The following is a 23,457-nucleotide window of genomic DNA, read 5'->3' as shown; positions in this document are numbered from 1 at the left end:
GCTAACGGCCCGATACTAGTTTGGCACCCAGGGTACAATACCACAGACCCCTGACCCTCATGACGGGTCATTGCAAGATCATTTTTTGCGGAAAATAGCGTTCCATATTTCAGACAGCATTATAACTAGTCCATAGTGATTCGCCGCAAAAGCCAAAAAGGTGCGAATGCGAATCGTTATATATCGTTTCAGACCACCTTGCGAGGTGGTTCAAAATAAATCGCAACGGAACCGGTTTGGAGCGTTCATGTTCCCAAATGAATGGCTTTATTTTTTTAAATCGAATCAATTCGCAACAGAAATCCAATCATGAACGGGGCCATATATGTTTAACCGAGGTTGTAGTTATAAGCCCATTGCCAATCTCTTCTTTAATACTGAGCCTGAGTAGGATATAGAAGGTCCGAATCATTTTGCTGTTGAAAGTTATTCCGAATGATGTATTCTGAAATGATATGTCAGTATATAGACAGCTGGGAGCTCGACAAGCTCAGGAATAGATCTTTAAGAAAACATTAGCCAGCGTAGCTTCCCTATCAGATGTGTCTATCATCTCTGTCCCACATGTAATGAGAGTATTGAAGATGAATTTCACTTTGTTATGACTTGTCCCACCATAGAAAAGAAGGAGATACTTTGTTACAGACTATTACCACTAAGACAAAGTTCACCCAATCTGGTACACAGTACGATACATTCCATGAATTATTGTCATGTCCAACTACCATATCTGCTTACGTAGGCCAATTTCTGTATACTTTATTTCATAAGCGAAACCATATCATCTATACTGTATAGATAGTAGTTTGTAGTAAGTAATGTAATAAGATAGTTTAGTTTTGTAGTATTGTTGTATTACTGCCACACATTGTACCATGTACGATTGTCGAGCAATAAAGTTCATCATGTTCATCTGTGCCCGAGAACTCCAGGTCAGTACGCGTTCGTGTGGGACAAGGCCGTACTAGAACACGTGGTACGAACAGACCCGAACTGTCGTCTCACAGTCGTACAGCAGTCGGGCCAGATGAGGGGTTATGGCATCGCTTTTCCACAGGGACATCCATTGAAAGACAAAGTCTCTCTGGCGTAAGTAGTTTGACGAAATCAACTTCAGGTTACTCATGAAACGACTGTACCGTCATGAATATGTACAACATCCGTTCAGACAGGAAGAGAACTGGTGATTTAACTTGTTACTCTGCCCGTAAGTTTCACCAAAGGCATGCCTAATGATTGTGCGGTATCTATCTTTATGTCCTACCTGGGCCGCGATTACGTTCGATACGGGTGTTCCGGCCCGTGTGATAACTAGCGGTACGGCCCGGGGGTTCTTACCGCGTACGGCCCGGGCCTTCCAAATGTTCCGTGGAACGATTCGAACTAGAGCTGTGTACCTAAACAAATTTTAGGTACAGGTACAGGTACACAGGTTTAGGTACAGGTCCGGACCTGAACCTGTACCTGAACAATTCGACCAATTTATATGCTCTTCTGAACTCCTTCAATAACAAAAAAACATAAATAAACTTGATAGTTAAGGTGTATTCTTTGTTTATGGCGAATGCTCAGACAAAAAATATAGGCAAAACTAAGTGTTTTTGTTTTCATGAACACACTGTCCTTACACAGGGACCCATTGTTAACCAGCTATTTACACATTTGAGGTCACAAATAGGCATAAAATTGGTGTGAAATTATTTAGGTACAGTACCGGTACTGAGGGATTAGGTATTTTGGACCTGTACCTAATCAATTTTTCCGGTACAGTATCGGTACTGCGTACCGGTACACAGCTCTAATTCGAACGCGTTTCGGCCTAACCGCGTGCACCGATTTCGAAATTCGAATACAAAATTCGGACGTTGGAATTGATGTTGTCGCATTTTTTGGGTTTAGGGACACCAAATTTTCGCTCATTTCGCATTGAAAGGCGCGTTTTCTTGGGTGGGTATGACATAAATAAAATACAACACGGTGTATTCCGCATCACCCTCGGTCCCAGCCCTCCCGCGGATCGGATCTCCCTCCGGCCTTCGGCCGTCGGGCGATCCGACGCGCGGTCGGGCTGGTACCTCGGGCGATACGGAATACACCGTGTTGTATTCTATATTTATATCGTACTGGGCAAGGCCCCAAACTGGGGCATCACGCCCAGGGTATGATTCTACTTATGATGAATCTTTATTTATTTTCATGTTCATGCACATGGGGCTAAATGCATACATCAGAATGTGATGTTACATGTACATCGTACTGAGTAACATGATGCATAGGATACAAGGATAACAGAATGACGTAAAAGTCTTAACAACTTAAATAGTTTATGATACAAATAGACGGTAATACGCATTTGTTTCCAAATCCCAGCATTCTCCAACTACAAGAAAACGGAAGGTTAGAGGCCATGAAGGAAAAATGGTGGCCACGGCATGGCAGGTGCATGCTGGGTAAACCTCAGTCATCTTCTCTCAATCTGAAGACATTTTCCGGGGTGTTCTTCGTTCTGGTTGGAGGCATTCTGCTGGCTTGTGTCATGGCGGGGCTAGAAAGAGTGGCCCGCGGGAGGAAAAATATCGAGAGAAGATCTCCACCCTCCGAGGTACGATTTATAGATTTTTATGTAGATACCTATGGGGTCATGAATTGATGTTGTTACGCATAGTGATGTACAAGTGGACTTCCATCATGTGGTGAGCACGGGAGGGGGGAAGACCTGTCTTAGCCAATCACAGTGTAAACTTGATCCGCCCTAACCAATCGAAACGCGGATTTACACGTGCTCCTAAATTTGCCGCGTCTTTCAGAATTTCTCGGCCCACTCGAACGAACCACGGTGGCGACCGGTCCGAATGTGTCTGGCAGATTTGTAGCGTGTGTTTAACTATCTGTGAGTACAGTTATTGTGTGTGCTCCAGTGATAGTAACAGGCCTGGAAACCGAGAAAATTACATGGAAAATAGGAGCAAGTGTTAACCTGACAAAGCAAAATGCAACAATGTTTTAGGCAGCGCCCCCTGTTGATAATGCCGTACCTGTTGACTTGGTTATTTTCCTATCCTAGAATGGCTCCATTAATCAGAAGAACGCCGTTGCTTACACACCTTCTGACGTCACCGTGACGTCAGATGCCAGTGGGGATCTTCACATCGTGGTGGTGCCGTCTGTCCAGCCGTCAGCAGCTCAGCACCAGGACGAGGTTCAAAAGGAACAAGCCCAGTTTTACACCGGCGCGGAGGCGACGGATTCAAGCCAAAGTTCCAAGGACCTTTCGGTACCTCTGTGATGAGGATGGTGTCTGAAATTAGACCCTTTCACAATTCCCAGAATTAAAGGACTTCTTCATCCCTTTTCTGCAAGATTGCATAACAAAACTGATTACATTTTACTTATGCACATCAGTAAACGAAAAAAAGATCGAGAAAAATAATTTCAATTGTTACCATTACGATATTAGCCACGCAAAGGTACAGCACTACGCACGCCTACACACAGATCTGTCTAAATTCTCATGGTCTTTCAAATGTGTACTTTTAACATTTCTCTAAAATGTCGAGCAAGAGGACAAACAAACTCATATCTTATAGATTAAAACAGAAGCTTGGTCTAACTTTAGGTTTAGTACTACAGCGGCGTAATAGAATATACATGTAAAGGCGATAAGCCGATAACTGAAGCGAGGATGGACAGATGTCAGTCATGTTTGGCATGCAGGTAGTTTAGGCAAAGGTTACACAATTGTATACAAATTATGCAAATTAATTTTGATACGCTTATTCAACGAGGAAATTACATAATTGTATACATACATGTCAGGTGCACCTTTAATGTATACATGATGCAAACTTCATACGAAATTGGCATGATTCCTTAATGATAAATGATGTGATTTTCATACCTGCATATTTCCATGTTTAAGGCCACACCAATTTAATTTGTTAGTTCTCGGATTTTTTCAGGAAAAAAATATGAAGCGACACGATGAAAAAAAATGAAAATAGATTTAGACATCCCCAAATGCTACGATATGAGCCATGCAGTCAACACTAAAGGCTGGGTTAATATTCAAACAATGAATTTTAAACTTTTATTTAAACCACTACATTGATATATTGAAAACTGTAACAACTAGGAAGAAGATGACTTTCCTCGACTGTTGGGGGCAACATATGAGCATTTTTGAGTTGATTCAGAATCTATTTTTAAATCATATAAAAAAGAAGAGGCGAATTCGACAACCAAGAAATTAAATTGGTGTGGCCTAATGAAATGTTAAACTGTAAAGAGACCTTTGAGGCTTTGACACCTTAACAGCCTTATTGGTATGTTGGCATCTTTCTGTCTCAAGAGACAATGGATACCATGTCAGTTCCTACTGGTTCCGGTTGGGTTGCTTGCAGTGAGCTGCCGGATGACTTGGTTACGCTCAAGGTCCGCCTTGATCCAGCCAGCCCGCCTAGCGCTCGCTGCTCTCGTCCGCCAGTCGAAGACTTGGGACTTTCCAAAGGGCACAACGCCGGGGCGCAAGTTCGGACGGGATCGAACCCAGGTCCCCTTGTTTGAGCGCTGAACGCTCTACTACTACGCCACATGACGCCACATTTTATTGGTATAATTAATAAGGTAATACAAAACAAGAAATTTACAAAAGCTCCAATAACTCACCCATTTTGTGTGATCCTAAATGATCGAGTGGTCCTGGCGATCTCGAGTGTTGGGGAAGGGGGTGTTTGTTTGTTTGTTTGTTTGTGTATCGTGAAGTCAACAAGTTTCGATTCGAAAAGTCCCTGTAAATCGGTAAATATTTGATAGATGGAACGTTTGCGTTGGAAACGCGACCATCTTGTATCCGTACATATTTGTAAGATTCGGCCGGAGGGCGATCCGACGCGCGGTCGGGCTGGTACCTCGGGCGATACGGAATACCCCGTGTTGTATTTTATTTATGTCATATCCACCCAAGAAAACACGCCTTTTAATGCGAAATAGGCAAACATTTGGTGTCCCTAAACCTAAACAATGCAACAACATCAATTCCAACGTCCGAATTTTGTGTTCGAATTTTCGGAAGCGTTGCACGCGGTTAGGGTGAAACGCGTTCGAATCTTTCTATGGAACATTTGGAAGGCCCGGGCCGGACGCCTTAAGAACACCCGGGCCGTACCGCTAGTTATCACACGGGCCGGAACACCCGTATCGAACGCAATCGCGGCCCAGGTAGGACATAAATGTAGTACACCCAAACAGGTCGATGTACCATGTAAGGGCAACAGGAAATTACACAGTCGGCCTTCTGTAGAAAACACTGGCATAACCACATATGGAAACAGGTTTATCATGTTTGTTGAACTTTATTTAGCACAATAACAACTTCATCATCACCATAAATTTCCCATTTACATGTGCAGTTAAAAGACATTTCAAAAAAATGCTTGTGTGTATGCGACGTGTACAGAAGTCATGTTTAAGTGAATACTTCTGGGATTTTGACGACTAAAACGGCAACATTCATAAATATACTGCAACATAATAAATAAATCATCGCAAAGAAATTGCATAAGGATGAATTCTGAATCAGGACATATGCCCGGGTTTTGTAATTTTCCTACTGCAACTTAACCAAAAGTCAACAATGAGGGGCATACTGGTGTTAGGTAGTCATCATCACGGAAATTATGACTCCAGATTATTCGTCCGACTTCCAAACACCATGTCCACACGTGGAAATCAAGGCTTTTCCTTGGTCTCCAGGATTTTTTCCAGGCTTGCAGAAGAGTCTACCTCGGGCCGATAAGTGCCCTCAGGTTTCCTCGGCACCTCTGAGTACCGCCGGACTCCCCGGGAAAACTCGCCGACGTCAAACATGGTGTTGACCTGAACAATGTCCTCTGAGGAGTTTTCTGCGCGGAAAGAGGCCAGGGTGGCGCCTGACGGCATGGACATGCGCCGTTTCGTGATGAGAGACCTCAGGGACTCTTCTCTCTCTAGTCCCTGCGTATTGGACAGCTCAGGTCTCTGTAGACATCTATGAAATACAAACATTTATTGCATTTAAACGTTGTATGACATACATGATTCTGCAATACTCCTGAGATGCTGCCCCTTTCTTAATATTCTATTAGTACTACATGTCGTTTGTTCATAATTCAAATAATGCATTCTAAACGAGGAAAGAGGAGTGCCACTATAGATGTTGCCCCTATAGATGTTGCCCCTATAGATGTTGCCCCTATAGATGTTGCCCCTATAGATGTTGCCCCTATAGATGTTGCCCCTATAGATGTTGCCCCTATAGATGTTGCCACTATAGATGTTGCCACTATAGATGTTGCCACTATAGATCTTGTAGTATATAGAGTTGTAGAGTGTCGCACTTTTGGAGAACAGTCACTTGTAAATGACCCCTTCTGTTGTAGGGACTAAGAAGAGGAAAGTAGAATCACCTGAAAGAGTTTCGGGGCGTTATTTCGTCCTGCATCCTGTCCTGGTAGCTGGCTTTGACGGAGATTGCCGACAGGTTCTCCCGAAGGTCGTCATCTAGGTCCACGGTCCGCCCCTGCATGGTGGGCGCCAGCGGGGCGCACTCACTCCGGTCCACCTCCATAGTGGCACAGGACCCGGCGATACTGGTGGAGGGGAACGGGAATAAGCGGATTCGGTATAATGTTTCATCCAAGGATAAAACAATCATAGGCACCAAATGACATCTACGTGTACTGCTAACTGGCACCTTTTAGACCTCAACGTCATCAAAAATCACTACTTTACTTGACCAGGGTGAGGAGCACTGAAGTGTTTTTAATTCCACAACAATAATCACCCCCATGCTTTAATGGAAGCTGGTACAAACGTCCACACGACTCAATGAAGTACCTCGCCCATATGTGGCCCCGAGATGGTTCAGGTTGAACAATTGTTCAACCCATTCGACTTTCACGGATCACATAAACTGCCTACGTCACAGGGGCGACATTTCGAATACAAACTACGTCAATGGGGGAAATTTCGAGTAGAAATACGTCACATGGGGGACATTTCGAATACAATCAACGTCACAGGGGGGACATTTCGAATAGAAGCTACGTCACATGGGGGAAATCTCGAATACAAACTTCGTCACAGGGGGGACATTTCGAATGGGGGACATTTCGAATACAAAATACGTCACAGGGGGGACATTTCGAATAGAAACTACGTCACATGTGGGACATTTCAAATACAAACTACGTCACAGGGGGGACATTTCGAATAGAAACTACGTCACATGTGGGACATTTCAAATGCAACCTACGTCACAGGGGGGACATTTCGAATAGAAACTACGTCGCAGGGGGTAATTTTGAAAGTTCCTTTCACGGATCGCATAAACTGCATAAGTCACAGAACAAAATAACCTTAAATTGTCGTACGGAATGCCACCATACAAAGTTGATGCCTATTTCCCTGTCATTTCCGCATATATTACCGAGAAAATAGACAGCTACCTTTTAGGGAAAAAATGATCTGACAGGGGGGGACACCGCGAGCGCAAGCCGCGTTCGACATCAGCGTTCTAGAACGACGTTCTTTCGAAATGTCCCCCCTGTGACGAAAGCAGTTTATGCGATCCGTGAAAGTCAAATGGGTCTATTGACTGATCATAACATGAAGAACTTTGGTATTTCCTTTGGGTTCTGGAACGTTCTTGGGTTAGGCAATAGTGTATAGAAAAATATCTCGACATTACGACTTCGAACAGCGCTCCGCTAGCGCTATCAGTAAGATAAGAATCAGTGCCCGTCCCATGAATATAGAAAAATTGCAGTATATGAAACTACCTCTGTAGATAGATAATTTGTAGATATTGCTCCCCAAATGTAGCGGAAGATGAAACGCATTTTATTTCTAATTGTTCATTTTATGATGACCGTACACGACGAACTCACCTGTGTCTCCGATAACTTTTCATCGAAGCTCTGGATCCGCGCATTGTTGTTGGCTCCTCCTCGGGCCCTGAACCCACAAGACTCTCCTTTCTCTTCTTAATGACCACATTTTCCGTCTCTGTCAGTACCTCTTCATCTTCGGCGTCGCTTACGTCACTCATCTCTGTTTCACGCCCAAGCAGCTGCATGTCCTTGGCAGAAGGTTCCTCGGTGTCCCCTTCGAAGTCTCGCCCCTCGTCGTCGTCAAGGTGTAGATCTTCATCAAGATCCCCTTCCATCTCCCCAGGCTGTTTTATCTCTTCACACTCTTGTCTGGAAGTGTTTGACTCAACTTTGATTTCCGCTTTATCTTTGATGCTGTCTTTGCTTTTGGATTGTGACGGCTTTACGTTTGAAAAAGATTTAGTGTTTTTTACTAACGATGCTTTGCTACCACCTGATCGTGACGAACGAACACTTGTCCCCGACTTTGCTTCCGAAGCAGGCGTGGCAATACCTTTGGGTGCCCCTGACTTTGTTTTTCGCAGACTGGAACTGCTTGAACGGGATGTTGTTGTTACTTTTGAGGTTGATTTGGACGAACTGGCCTTGATACTGGACTTGGAAGGCGTTTTCTCGAACGATGGCGTTCTCGAACTAGACCCTAACTGTGACGTAGCAATACCTGTTTGTGACGTAGGTTTTGATGTCGACTTCCTGGCTGAGACGTTTGTGCCCGATGGTGACGTCAGATCTGACTGTGAATCACGTGTTTTAGTCAGAGATCGGGACGACGTCTTTTTAGAAGGTGGTGCGCTCCAGGCGCTCGGCGTTGAACTTACTTTATTTACAGACGTCCTGGCTTTAACACTACCTTCTGAGTGTGACGACGGCATCACGGACTCCCCGGCATCGTCTTCAGGAAGAGGAGTCGACGGTGCCGTCTTCACAACTCTCTGCTTCGAACCTGTCGACTCCAGTTCTTCCCGCTTCTCCTGTATTCCCCTGACATCTGATCCCGACATGGACGGGCCGCTGCGCACTACAACTCCACTCGACCTGCCGCGCACAGGTGTTTCCTTCAGGCTTTTCAAACTAGACCGCCTGACGTCTATACCAGGGGCAGATATGGACGCCCTTCTCCCAGAGCTGTTAGAGTCACTGGAAGTTTGCCCGGATGCCTTACCCATCTGTGTCTGTGTTGACGGCTGTATGACCTCAGAAGCCGGTGACTTCGGAGAAACTCTGGAGGATTGGTGTTCAAGTTGCAAAGACGTTTTTTGGACAGGCTCCTTGTGCTCAGAAGAAGCTTGGGTTGCTGACACAAATTTCTTGGGAGAAATTGTTCCGTCTTTAGGAGGAGCAGCTTCTGCTGGTCTGTCCGTTGATCCTGCGTCAGATTTATCTGCAGTACTTGCGGCGGTGACTTTGTCATCTACTGTCGAGGACACTTTTGAAGACGACCGTCGGACACTTGGTGAGGAAGTCTTTTTTGACGATCGAAAGCTTTCATTAGATCGTTGTTGAAATGACTTCGATGCTGTGGGTGACATGGCGTGACTGCTAAGAGACGTTGATGTTATTTTATTTGACGATCTCTTTACGACACTGTCGGACTTCGATTTCTTGGACTGACTGGTAACAGATTCTCTTGAGGTTCTGGACAACTTTCGTGTAGACATGGCTTTGCTTCTGGACGTTTTCGGGGAGGGCCGTGTTGTTGACGTTACTGGAGATGTCTTTACACTTGTCCGGGATGTCAGCGCCAAAAGCCTTACTTTGTGGCTGGAAGAAGATGTTGACGGCATGGCATCCTTGGAAGGTGACGCCCTAGCAGAGACTCCGACTGACTCCATGGATACACGTCTTGAAGTGATTTCGCTTTTGGATGGCTTTCGTGACTTCGACACTTTAGGTTTTGAAACGGTGCTTTGTTTGGATCCTGCCCGGGATATCTCCACGTCGCTGGACGGTTCAGGAGATAACGGCCGTGAGTATGGTTCGTCGACAGGCGTGGAGTCGGCTCGCATCGTCCGGAGTAATTCTCGCTCCAGACAGCTGTCGTCGAAACTTTCGGCAGACGCCTCTGACGACCCGTCCGCCATTTCCTGCCGCACCCTTTCGAGAACCCACGACGTGATCTGGCTGGCCATTTCCCGGACTGTCTCAGACTCAGAAAGGGCGGGCTCAACCTTCGACGCGGTTTTAGCTATATTCTCCACGGAAGAAACAACCTGCCGTGCCGTGCGGCTGATGACAGACGTGTCTGAGCACGACTTTGTGGCTGACATGGCGGACATGCCATCTGCACGCTGGCCCGTCAGTTCCTTCGTCACACTGTCCGTCACATAAGCCACGATGTCACGAGCTGTTTGACTCAGAAGGCTGCTGTCAGACGTGGATGTCCTTACTTCTTTGGTTCTGCCCTGCACCATGTCCTCATTGGAAAACTCCTTCCTCACTCCATCAATGACAGAAGATACCAGCTGGCTCGCTGCCCGACTGGCTCGGTGTGTGCCACCATCTTGAACGTCCTCCGTCATTTCTGTCTGTAACTTTTCCAGAGCTGACGTCACCATGTCACTGGCAACTCGGCTGAGGACCCGCGAGTCGGACCTGCGAAGTTCCTGCTGAACACCGCCGATCACCCACGGAACAAACTCTCTTGCCGTCTGCTTTATTATGTCCATCTGTGTTGGTAATCATAGTAAAATGTTGAACTTCCATATCACAAAGATTAAACAGAGATAAAATTTTCTACGACCACTGTCGCCTTCATCAGGATAATTAATGACCAATCACTTCAAAAGTAATCTCGCGAGAGTTACGGTTACAGACACGTGACCTTCTTCACATAAGCCGTGTGTGCGTGTGTGTTGATTTGACTATATGGATGGCATACTTGGGAACCCCAAAACTGGTGCTAGTTTGCTAAGACTTCATTTTGGAAACAGACGAAAATTCATGTACGCTCTGATGTCATCCATGTAATCAAATCAGCATGGCCTAACGGACTGCAAAGCACTTTACTATGTGTCTATATCTCGGAAGAGTTAAAACTCTTTAAATTTAAAATGTAAGGTTTTCAAGTCAGACATTTAACGTTGAACCACTTTTCAAATTATAAGACAAGTTTGCAACTCCCCCGACCTGTCCAACTGAAATATACGCTTTGCTGAAAAGCAACTGAGCTAAAAATGCAGTTTTGAACGAGATTGTCATTTGGCCTATAAAACTGACGTAAAACTTACCTCGCTCAACATCCGGGGTATTATCACCTTAGAGACGGTTTCCATGACAGCCCTGACGATCTCAGCTGCGCGCATGTGCAGTAGGGTGGTTTCTGAGCGGGAAAGAACCTGCTGGAGTTCAACTTCCTCCTGTGAGGTGAGACGGCAAAAAAGACTGTAGTGGTAATGAAAACATACATGGCGACGGTGGTTGATGTTAGGGTTATTGTTTGCATGCGGCACTGCCATCATTCCTCATTATTTCATGATTTTGAGGAAGACTTGGTACCTGTTAACTCCTAGACAGATACAGAGCCCCAGGGTCACAGAAAGTAGGGCCAACCAGGGCAGGGAGGTCTTCCCAAGGGTTTCCAGGAATGTGGGCATAGATGTGGGTCAGAGAAATGCCTGTGGACATTCCATTCCATTCCTGTGGACAACATGCCTGTTCCATTCCTATAATTCTTGCAAACTGCACACAATACTGTGACCATTAGGCTCCTCCCTGAGACGTCGCCAAAAACGCGATGAATGCATTTTGAATATTTCAATCAGAGGTGGATCACGAAAGAACAACACGCTAACAACATGCTAAATCTGAAACAAAAAGATCAGTAGACACCGTCTTTTTGCATTGGGTATTATTTGAGTAATTTCCCCGGGTTGGTCCATTAAATCTAGAAGACCGCACGGGAGGAACTGGGGGGGGGTGTACGGATGACACAGGACAACAGGAGTTCAAACCAACACACGAACAACATGAATCAAATACACCTTATTTTTACCTACAACGTAGAGATATAATCTCCAGAACTTCTCCAGAATATTTCTTTAGACAACGTACAGTGCCATTCTAGTTCGACAACCTTTTCTTGAAGCTATCTATTAGTAAGCGCAAATGCCATGTAAATGATCAGAATCCACAATGGGCCTCCGTAGTTTGCTCCAAGATTATCTGCAGTTTGGATAGAGCGACCTTATCGCATTTTTCTGTGACAATTGAGAGACAATTTTTAAAAAACTTGTTAAAAAAACGATTTAATGCCATTGTACAGACCCATTTTGCTGTTTTTTCTTGTTTACCTACGCAAAATAATTATGAAATTCATTTTCCACTCACTTATTATATAGATCATTAGTCACGAAAAGACTGCGCCATGGGTGCTCGTCATACTCTCCACGTGAGACAGGAATCTGAGAAATGTGTGCCACTTACCAGGACCTCTTCTTCTTCATCATCATCATCATCCTCTAACGACACGTTAGCCCCGGGGAAGTCTGTCTGAAGCTGCCTGATCAACAGATCTGCCTGTCTGGTCTTCTCTTCTTCTTGTCTCTCCATCTCATCCATGTCGATCATCTGTGCCCCGTGGAACTCGTTCTTCAGGCGTGCCATGGAGTCTTTGGTCACTTTGAACTTGATTGACCTCTTCTTCCCTTTTGTGCCGAACTTTCTTTTCACTGTTTTCTTCGTGACAGGTGTCTCCTGTGGCTCTTTGATGGACGCGGCGATCTCTTCCACTGATCTGAAAAAAAGAAATCGTCCTTTATTTTCTTCAACACAAGAAAGAAATTCTTACCAATAGACAGTGTGATATGGGACGAAAATTTTCATAGCGTGAATCAGATGCCAGTGGTTAGGCATTTTATTAACAGTGTCGCTCATATGCAAGGCCATTGGCCACTTCTAGGCATAGAGCTAGAGGTATAGAACTGTAACAGCAACTCTTCTCCCTGAGTCAGAAACATCCTCACAAGTAGTGAGTAGAAGGAGAACAATAGGAGAAGCAGGAGTTACGAGGCTGGTCGTGAAAATTCCCTACCCCTTTTTAGACCATAATGGTTTGTTCCACTTCCGCCCACGTGGGTTCTTTAACGTTCTTGAGGTGTGTCTCTCCTCAAACACGGGGCCTCCATTTTAACGTCCCATCCGATAAGACGCCCCTAACCGAAGCTAGGTACTCATTTTCACCTGAGTGAAGTGAGGATAGTCGTGTAAAGTACCTTTCCCAAGGGTACAACGTCGGGGCGCATGTTCGGACTTATTCGGGTACGACCCGGAATCGAACCCGGGTCTCCCCGTTTCATAGTCCAGTGATGTACCACTACACCACACGACGCCACAAATTTAACAGCATGCAACCCGCTAACCTGTGTGCTGGTTCCTCTGACTGTTCCCCTGGCGGTAAGGACGGGGGTGTCTCGAAGTCCTCCATGGCCTTGTCTATAGCACGGTCTACCAGCCTGCCCAGATCTAAACCTTTCTTTTCAGCCTGAAAGTTAATCATAAAACGTTACAATATCAAGTTTGACTTCCCTACTGCATAACTAGCCTCCTTCGCAGACTTGTTGGGAGTCGGCGTTATTTTTTTCTGTGAGCGACGCGAGTAATATGCCGCGGAGTTTTTGCAGTGGAGAGAGGTCTCTACGGCAAAAAACTCCCTCGGCAGCAAAATCGTCCCTCCGCGGCATATTACTCGCGTCGCTCACAGAAAAAAATAACGCCGACTCCCAACAAGTCTGCGAAGGAGGCTAACCCATAGGTAGCCCAATGCCTTCTTCGTTGAAACAGAGACCTAGCAGTAGTGTGTTCCTTTCTATTTTCCGATGACGTTGGAAGTTTTGAAACAAACGTTTTTGATTTCAATAAATGCGCTGTAAAATTGTTAGTAATGCTAAACTGGCTACTGGTAAGGCAAGGTCATAATCGCATCATCTATGGAGAGGACGTTCACTACGTATATATACTGTAGAAAGTTGTGGGTAATCTGAATTTAGATTCAATGTTGCTCTATCCGTGGACGTTAGGGCTACATTTGAAGAGAACTTTTATAGACAGACAAAAATGAAAGGCGCATCCGCTACTACTTACTTCTCCTTTCGCGGGCTCGGCCCCCTCAGTCACGCCCATGAAGCGGGAGAACAGCCCGGTCCTACCGCCGCCCGAACCGTCTGCTTTCCCCCCACTCTGGTCTGCACAGTTGTGATTTAATCGGTTTGGTAAAGTGCTTTGAAACACTTCAAAGCCAAAACGTTCTATACATTGAAAACTTATCATATAGCTAGAAGACGTCATATAGCTTATAGCTAGAAGGGCTATAAAGCCTGTATGAAATCTCTTCTCATACGTAAATTTGGGGACCACAACTTTTATAAACTGTCCTAAGATTCGTTTACATAATCTGTTCACTTCTAACGCTATATTCAAACAAATTTGGAGGCAGTTGTAACTTAACATGGGTACTGAGACATCATATTCAGGACCCAACATGTACATGTAACGTTACAGGTTAGTCAGTCCGGCAGCATGTTACGAGGGTTTAAGAAGAAGGTTAGGACACGTAGCAGGGCTCGAAATTCATTTTTGGGAATAGGTGCACTGGTGCACCCAACCTTAAAAATTAGGTGCACAAAATTTTTTGGGTGCACCTTATGAAACAAAACCTTATTGCACGTCTTACTGCTCCTCTTCTGAGCTTGAATCTAAGATAAGAGCTAACTTCAAAATCTTAAACATTACTATAACAAAGATCTTATGGTTTTTCTGATACTTGGAGACCAAGAATATCCGGTATACTATTATACACTTCTAATGTTAAAAATTACTACAAAAATATTTGGGTGCACCAGTGCGCCCATTGAAAAAAATTAGGCGCACAGCTCCAACTTTGGGTGCACTAAGGTGCACATGCACCCAGTATTTCGAGCCCTGCGTAGTAAATGTAGCAGTGGAGCAAGCAGCAACATTGTAGACATAGTAAAGTAGAATCTTCTTCAACCAACCTGCTTTAGTTTTGTCCCTCCACATTTGCAGCAGGGTTTTCTGGGTACGCTCTCGCCGCTCCTGTTGCCGCTGCTTTCTCTTCAGGAAAGTTTCTGCGGGCAGGGAAAACAAAACAACTGGTAAAGGACAGACAGTACTATTAGATTTGGCCATAGGACCACATGCTTAAATACACTATTAGAAGTCCTCATGAAAGTACTTGCCCATACTTCAATCTCAAAAATTTTTCTGCACCAGGTAGCCACAAGGGTCTGATTCCCAAAAATAGAAAGGAAACAGGGGGTCGACCGGGTCAAATTCCCGCCACAGCTGATGATAGTAACAAAACCTCAACTTTGACCTAATTTTTCATGGTATCCATCCGCCTGGCCAGACAAGACCTAACCACTCACATCTCTCATTACGCCCACTTAACTGGTGAAATAAACAAAACGACAAAAGTAGGAAAGTTTAGACCCTACCTGTGCCTTCCAGCCCAAAAATCTCCCAAATGGACCAAACTTTCGAGAGAAAAAAGGATTTTCAAAGGTATTAACTAGGCACTACAATCCATTTTGAGGCCTCTACTGCCCAACGCAAATGTGGTGTCTGCCCTAAAACCCGAGAAGCATACCGTGCTTGGGTAGAAGGGGATATGATCGTGCAAAACAGTTTCAAAACAACCTTTACATGCCTTTGTAGAATGCATATTGAAGCAAATAGACGTACTCAGAACGCAATAGTGCGTTAAAGAACGGAACTTAGTCATCATATAACGTCATGTTCGCGTATGTAATGATGATATCCGAATGTATTCTGTATAGAAGACACAGTTGTGTCTATGTAGAAATCGTACAGAACACCTACCCGTTCCGTTATGTGAAGTAAGTAAATGAACTCTCACAAACCTGTTTCTCTCCACAAGAAATGGAGAGATTTGATTGCTTAATAAGGTCGGCGAACTGATAAGAGAACAAGGGACAAATTTTTCTGCTAAGGCCACGCCAATTTAATTTGTTTTTTCTCGGATTTTTTCAGAAAAATATGAAGCGACAGGGCGAAAAAAAAACATGCCAAATGTTACAATGTTACAATATGAGCCATGAAGTGAACATACCAGGCTGGTTTATAATCAAAACAATAGATTTATAGGTACTTAGGGACTTTCTTCAACCATTGGGGGCCAAAATATGTCTTTCATTGAGCATTTTGCAGTTAATTTGCAAATCAGAAAAAATGGACAGGGCGATCGGAGAAGCAACAAATTACATTGGTGTGGCCTAACCACTGTCGTGACTGACCGTACTGTTTCTGTCGCTGTGCCTGGATGGCGGCCTCGCGTGCCCGGATGTTCTCCTGTCTCCTCAGTCTCTCCTCCTCCTCAACACGTAACATCTCCTCCCGCTGCAGCGCACGTAACCGCGCATGCTCCACAAAGTGTTCCATTGTCTGAAGATAAGTAATAATAATAATAATAAATGGTTTATTGGCCAAGCATCACCCGTGCAATCGCAGCCTTATAGTGCTGAATTGGCAGGGTTTACAATCAGATAATACAAATGGTAATGATACACATAATAATACACATAATGATACATGATACATATTTTTTCCACATTTTTTCCACATTTTCCACATTCGGCGCCACAAGGCTTTCCCCAACCGAAGTTAGGTACCCATACCTGGATGGAGTGCGGAAAGTCCTTTCCCAAGGACACAACGTCGGGCACATGTCCTGGGTACGACTCGGGATTGAACCCGGGTCTCCCGGTTGACAGTCGATTGATCTACCACTACGCCACCCGATGACACGGTGGTAACACCACTTACAGGAAATTCTTGGTCATTCCGATGGGGACATTCACCAGCTTCCCATCCCCAGAATGCAATGCGAAAACAGGGGTCTAAACCTCATTTCCATAGGACAAGAAGGCATCGGAATGATCCTGGTGACGTTAAACGGCTTGTTTTTCACTCTGTTTTGAGGTGTTGGGGCATTTTATTCTCAACGTTAATTAAATTACTATGGGTCGAATCTGACAAGAAATAGAGAATGAAATTGTTTGTAACATTATAGTGATGACGCTTTACTGATGCTGTAACGTTACAAACCACATGTTCCATGTTGAAAAGAACACAAAAACCTTCATTCTCTATTTGTTGTCAGATTTAACCCGTAGTTATTTAATCAATGTTGAGCATAAAATGCCCCAACACCTCAAAACACAGTGAAAAGCAAGCTGTTTAACGTCACCAGGATCGTTCCGATGCCTTCTTGTCCTATGCAAATGAGGGTTAGCCCCTGTTTACGCATTGCATTCTGGGGATGGGAAACTGGTGAATGCATTGGTGATTAAATGACAGAAGGGGTTAGAAGTGTAACGTTAGCTGTCACCTTTGCCTCTTTCTCTCTCTGTTCCTGCCGTCTGCGCTCGTCCAGCCGCCGCTGTCTCTCCTTCTCCTCAACCTTCCACGACTCCATCATCTTCTTACGCCTCCGCCGGTCCTGCATGGACACCAACACAGAAAAGAGGCAAGGCCAGGTTATGGGTGACTGGTGCAAATTATTACCTGTAATGTCTCAGATTCCAACCAAAAGGCATGCCTGGGTATTCCGCGGCACCCTCGTCCCTTTAGCCTCCAAAAAAAGAAAATCCTTTATCTACGTTAGGCAAGTAGATCTTTGAAGAGAGTTTCGCGAGTACGATTCATAATGTGTTCAGTGTGCAAAGATTCAGATCGGAGGTAAGCTTTTAGAACTTTGACTTATTCATGGACCTATTGCATTATTACGTCACAGTTTGTTTACCGCAATGAATGCCGGTCAATCGACGTTTATATTGTACAGTGTTGCGTAGCGCGGTGTGTGTTTGTGTAGCGTTAGCCTAATATAAGGCCTTTTTTTTAATTAATACCGTACTACTTTCGTCTAATTTCACAACTAAATCACCCATTACGGCATGCATTGCTGTGTCAACAAAACTAGACGCAGCAAAAATTAAACGCACCTGACTTTGAAAACTTGAAATGATCTTTATTCTTTAACTGACCGTTCTAGAATGTTCTTTAGAACAGGTAAACAAACTGTGACGTAATAATGTGATAGCGCACCTTGTCTTGTTTTAACTGGAACTTGAACCTTTGATTCTCCCACTCCTTTTCTTTTTCCTTCCTGTTTTTCTCCTGATTCAAAGTCTTCTCCATCTGAAGCAGGTTTCTCTTGGTGGCATCCTTCCTCATCATCGTCATGTACCTTACGCAGACAGAAACGGGAATCATCAGTCCAAAATTTCCCTTGCTTTTGCAAAACGAGATTCTTTTAACACAACGTAAGGCCACACCAATTTTTAAAATTTGTTGGTTCTCGGATTTTTTCAGAAGAAATATGAAGTGACAGGGGAAAAAAATAAAAACAGGTCTAGGCATCCTATTATAACCCAAAATGCTATGATAGGAGCCATGACGTCACGACAAAAGGCTGGGATAGTATTTAAAATAAACAATGAATTTTGAAATTTTAATCAAACCAATGCACTGATAGATGCAAAAACTGTAACAAAGGGACTTTCGTTAACTGGTGGGGGTAAAATATGACCATTTTTGAGTTGATTTTCTTTTTTTGCAAATCAGAAAAAAATGAAGAGCCGAGTCCGAAAACCAACAATTTAAATTGGTATGGCCTAATAGACATTTACTTGACCGACGTTTCGATGAAGTTACCTTTCTCATGCAATAACTGCATGAGCTCGACTTTCCGCTGGGCGGCGCTGCGGCACGAAGTTTGGTGTTAGTCTTACCTGCGCCTGGCAGCCTCCTCCTGTTCCGCCAGCTTCTGTCGGGTCTCCTTCGCCTTGTCCCGCCGACTCTTGATGATCTGTAGTGACTCAGTCTGCGCCTTGTCTTCCTTCTTCTTCAGTACTGCACGTTCCCGCGCCAAAACCGCATCTTCCAGCTACAGGCGGGACAGAAAAGATACACATGAACGCGTCCATCCGTACGTGCCTGGACAAATCATGCAGTTCTATATATTACGCTATAAGAAGAACCTTAGGATGTAGTAAGTCCCACACATATAGACGATACAATAATCTACCTGATTGTTTCTTACGGTTAACATGTGTTGAACATATATCCGACTCATTAGTGCGCGCCCGACTGGTAACGCAAGAACTTTATTGACAAAAGAAATGTACAGCGACTTTCGTAAGATAACTAAACTTATATCATACCCGGGCCGCAAATAGCTGTGGAAATTCTTCAATTTCATGCAATAATCCTCTGCTTAACGATGTCTGATGCGTCAAATAGCGTTTGCCTTGGCGCCAAAGGCGCGTGTGCTTGTCAGTTGTAAATATTGCTCCCGCAATGCACGAGCATCCTCCCAAGCACACATACACAGATACACTACACTACACAAACACACACTACACACACACACACACACACACACACACACACACACACACACTACACACACAAATACGTACGCACACACACACGCTTACGCACACAGAGACAGACACACACACAGCACACACACACACTACACTACACTACACTACAAACACACACACACAACTCGCGCACATACACACTACACACACATAAACACACACCACACACATAAACACACACACACACACAGACACACACACACACAAACACAAACAGACTTGTACACATCCATCTATACACACACCTTGCCTTACCTGTCTGCGCCGTTCATTTCTGTAATGGTCCAGACTTATCTTCCGTAAGTACTGTCTGTACTGGTTAAACTCCTTCAGAGTACAGAGTACCTGTGTTAGAACAGCGAAGAAACGTTATTTGATGAGTCATCAGTTTGTTTACCTGTTCTAAAGAACAGTCTAGAACGGTCAGTTAAAGAATAAAGATCATAATGCATAAAGTTTTCAAAGTCGGGTATGTTTGATTTTTGCTGCGTCTAGTTTTGTTGACACAGCATTACATGCCGTAATGGGTGATTTAGTTGTGACATTAGACGAAAGTAGTACTGTATTAAAAGCCTAACGCTACACAAACACACACCGCGCTACGCACCCCTACGTCGATTGACTGGCATTCATTGCGGTAAACAAACTGTGACGTAATAATGTTATAGGTCCATTAGAATACCGTTTGTCAACGTTATTTTTGCTCTCCAAGCATAAGTTGGTGGAGAAAATTGTGCACAGATGCCCCATTTTTATTCCAACTTTTAAGATATTTTGACGGCAAGATTTCAACTTATTTCTATGTCGAAACTAACGCAGAGGACAATATAATGTACTCATTTTCACCCGAGTGAACATGTCTGTCATGTTCTATACCAGGAGTTATCTAAGTGAAACTTTAATAGCAAATGGACCTATCACATTGACCGGCATTCATCGCGGTAAACAAACTGTGACGTAATAATGTGATAGGTCCATTGTAAGTACATCCATGCATGGCATACACAGACAATGTATTAAAGAATGTCTGGATTTTAGAAATTCACCCAATGATTGTAAACACATCACATCCCATACTACATTCTCCAACACTACACACGCTTGTATCGGGTAGATTAGTTTTATGGAATAGTAGTTGCCATACTCTGGAACTGTTTTGAAATAAACATGATAAAGTGGATTGCATGATTTAAACGATTTTCATAAGGGTGGCTTTAGAAAATTCGAATGCCGGATCGCATCGGACCTTGTGATTGATGCTGTTTACATGTTACCATTTTTGTTTTGTTTAGGGACACCGGATTTTCTCAACTTCTGGTACATTTCGCATTGAATGTTTTCCCGGTAGGAATGACATAAAAATACACGGCGTATTCCGGATCACCCTCGGCCCCAGCCCTCGGTACCCTGGCTGATATGTAATACACGTATCATGGTGTATTCTATATCTATAACAAGTGATTGTAGTTAATTTCGTTCACGAAAGTAACGATAAAATGTGAAAGTGTATTTCTAAAGAAAATGACTTATACATTTGCAAAATATTTAATAATTCTATCAAAGAATACCACCAATCAAAATATTCCCATAGTCAATGAGACAAAATGGAACAACAAAAGTGTTAGAACTGCCGGCCCGGCCAGACTGACCTTCCCGTCCTCCGTGATGAAGCCGTTCTTGACCAGTCTGTGCTTGACCCTCGGGCTGCTGTAGAAAGGTTTGAGATGTGGGTCGTGCAGGAGGCTGTACTCTGTGGACATTTGGTGACCACAAGGGTCCGTCAGGTCAAAGTCATGGTCATCTGGTCTGGCGTGAAGCTGGGGAGTACAGTAGTGGTTGGAAGTAAGTTGGAGTTAAGCAGAGTTAAACATGACATCGACAGCTAAAGAAAATGGCCGCTAAAACACTACAAAACATCCCCGCCGTTTATTTAATAAATTAACACTTTTCATTTGGTGAGTGTGTGGAACACAATAGACTACATCAATATAATAACTTTATTGCGCAACAGTTGAACAGGGTACAAAGTATGGGTACAAATCTGTTAACTTAAGTAAGTACATATCAATTACATTTTCATAAGGCTACCCTAACTAATACAGAAGTGGGTGGCAGTTTTGAATTTGCCCGAGGACATAAAGGGAATGCCGAGGTAGGTGCAGCTGTCAGTGATTTCTATTTCTTTGTCATAAACATGGAATTTGTCTTTGCCTTCTTCTTGAAACCTTTGGCGAAAACAACCACCTTAGTCTTTGAAACAGTGACAGACAATTTCCATTTCTTGCAATAATTTTCAAGAGAGTCAATGCAATGTTGTAGTCCTTGTTTAGACGATGATAGAAGAGCGAGATCATCCGCCAATGATAGACAATTTAGAGATTTTGAAGTTAGGACTGCAGGATCACATTTCGTGGGGTCAGAGCACGTAGATATATCATTAATGAATAAGTTGAATAACAAAGGGCTAAGGTTACACCCCTGCCTTACTCCGCATACAGACGGAAAGGGGTTTGATAGTCCATTGTCTAATCTAACAGCATAATTTACATCCTTATACATCGATTTTATAATATTAAAGAAATTTCCCCCAATACTACATTGATGCAGCCCATCTCTCCAAACACTATCAATAGAGACATGACAGAACCTACCCTTTCTCCCAGGTTGGTTGTGTACAGCACCATAGCTTTCTCTATCCCCGGTATCAGCGGCATCTTCGTATCCAGGGAGTAGTTCATCCATTCAGGCAGAGACACGTCAGACCCGCGGGCCGGCGAGCCGAGATGAGAAGTCCAAGTCTTGGGCATGACGAAGTAGCCCTGAGCCGAACCCGTCCGCTGGGGCAGGTTCAGCCGCTCCACGGTCGCCATTTCTGACAAATTACAAACTTTATTGACACAACATTAACAAAAGTGCAGCGACTTTCGTAAGGTCTAAGGCCGCATGTAGATATACAGACAATTACATGGGTACGAGAAATCAACCTACGTACAGAACAATAGATGAGTCAACTAATACTACTTGTTCTAAGGTCTAAACATTCTTCGATATATTTACCTATTTGTACACAGTAAGGTATGAAATTAGATTTATCTATAGCATGAAATGTAACATATTCTGTTGAGCAAGCGGAGAGAAGGTTGAACAGCGTTGTGCGTTTATCGTTATATAGTGTATAATTCAAAATAAAATGTTCTTCGTCTTCAATATCATTGGGACAGAGACAATACTTGAAATACCTGATTAAATCGCTTTACGGTTGCCGAGTTTGTGTTACAACATGGTTACACAGACTATACTTGAAACAAACCCCGAAAAGTCGTGACGTGGACACTGAACGTGTAAAAGAATTGACATGGAAAAGCACAAAACGTTCTACATTTCTGACTCTACTGTGATGTAGCGCCATACCTCCAGATTCCGGTGGAACAAAATTCCCGTCAGATTCAGTAAAGTTTCTTCATGTAAAACACAACTTGTGACTGACCTGAAGGACGTGTCGATCTGGGTTATGTTTCAAGCAAACAAATCGCAACGGACGCTTCCAGGCGTTCTATGTGTTCCATACCACTGGGTAGGAACGGCGTTCGAAATGTCGCTGTACATAGCGCACGTTGCAACGGCACGTTCCACACTTCTCATGCACGTCAAGTAATGAGCAATAAAAGGTAACCAGGTTTCCCAACAAAATGATCATTGCCGAATATTTAAGAATAAACAGTCAAGCTGTTTATTCATTGAGAACCCCTTGTAATATGGACTATAACTTAGCCAGGAGGGCACGTAATAAAAGCTTGCCCTTAGCATTTATAGATTTTTATGTAGATACCTATGGGGTCATGCAATAGTGATGTCCAAGTGGACTTCTATCGCGTGTTGAGCACGGGCGGGGCACGACTTGTCCAATCACAGTGTAAACTTGATCTGCCCTAACCAATCGCAACGCGGATCTACACGTGCTCCTAAATTTGCCGCGTCTTTCAGAATTTCTCGGCCCACTCGAACGAACCACGGTAGCGACCGGTCCATGCAGCACAAATAGCATATAGAGCACACAGTCAAGTTTTCAAAGTCAGGTGCGTTTGATTTTTGCTGCGTCTAGTTTT

The 23,457-nt window shown here is 43.9% G+C and overlaps 2 protein-coding genes across 3 annotated transcripts in view; one reads left to right on the top strand and one right to left on the bottom strand.

The window, feature by feature from the left end:
* Positions 1-3,347, top strand: part of LOC109471756 (glutamate receptor ionotropic, delta-2-like) — a 56,552-nt gene extending 53,205 nt beyond the window's left edge. The window contains exon 15 of the mRNA XM_019771111.1: positions 3,129-3,347. Within this exon, the coding sequence (XP_019626670.1) occupies positions 3,129-3,286 (158 nt within the window). The 3' untranslated portion in view covers positions 3,287-3,347. The remainder of the gene's footprint in view (positions 1-3,128) is intronic.
* Positions 3,348-5,343: 1,996 nt separating this feature from the next.
* LOC109471755 (microtubule-associated protein futsch-like) lies at positions 5,344-22,903 on the bottom strand. Of its 2 annotated transcripts, none has more exons than XM_019771109.1 (16): positions 22,763-22,903; positions 22,003-22,223; positions 21,001-21,168; positions 19,607-19,696; positions 18,695-18,849; positions 18,009-18,150; positions 17,293-17,403; positions 16,199-16,346; positions 14,918-15,010; positions 14,007-14,107; positions 13,286-13,407; positions 12,351-12,660; positions 11,156-11,284; positions 7,926-10,594; positions 6,444-6,626; positions 5,344-6,025 (listed from the first exon to the last, which is right to left on the bottom strand). In XM_019771109.1, the coding sequence occupies exons 2-16, from the start codon at positions 22,219-22,221 to the stop codon at positions 5,728-5,730; spliced, it is 4,938 nt and encodes a 1,645-aa protein (XP_019626668.1). In that variant the 5' UTR covers positions 22,222-22,223; positions 22,763-22,903; the 3' UTR covers positions 5,344-5,727. The 2 variants fall into 2 exon arrangements, with proteins under 2 accessions (XP_019626668.1, XP_019626669.1); XM_019771110.1 differs by having other exon boundaries at positions 22,839-22,878.
* Positions 22,904-23,457: the final 554 nt, after the last annotated feature.

This window comes from Branchiostoma belcheri, unplaced genomic scaffold (genome assembly GCF_001625305.1).
Source record: "Branchiostoma belcheri isolate BF01 breed outbred unplaced genomic scaffold, Haploidv18h27 scaffold258, whole genome shotgun sequence".
Classification (NCBI taxonomy): Eukaryota; Metazoa; Chordata; class Leptocardii; order Amphioxiformes; family Branchiostomatidae; genus Branchiostoma; species Branchiostoma belcheri.
The sequence above is the reverse complement of the archived record's forward strand: the minus strand, read 5'-3'. Positions and strand labels throughout refer to the sequence as shown.

Bases quoted from the DNA above. Each gene is read 5' to 3' on its own strand.
- LOC109471755 (XM_019771109.1), bottom strand. From the start codon at position 22,221: ATGGCGACCGTGGAGCGGCTGAACCTGCCCCAGCGGACGGGTTCGGCT. The intron at 16,347-17,292 runs GTGACAGCTAAC...ACTTATCTTCAG, and splicing joins AGAGAGAGAAAGAGGCAAAG to ACAATGGAACACTTTGTGGA. The intron at 11,285-12,350 runs GTAAGTGGCACA...CTCACCTCACAG, and splicing joins ATGAAGAAGAAGAGGTCCTG to GAGGAAGTTGAACTCCAGCA.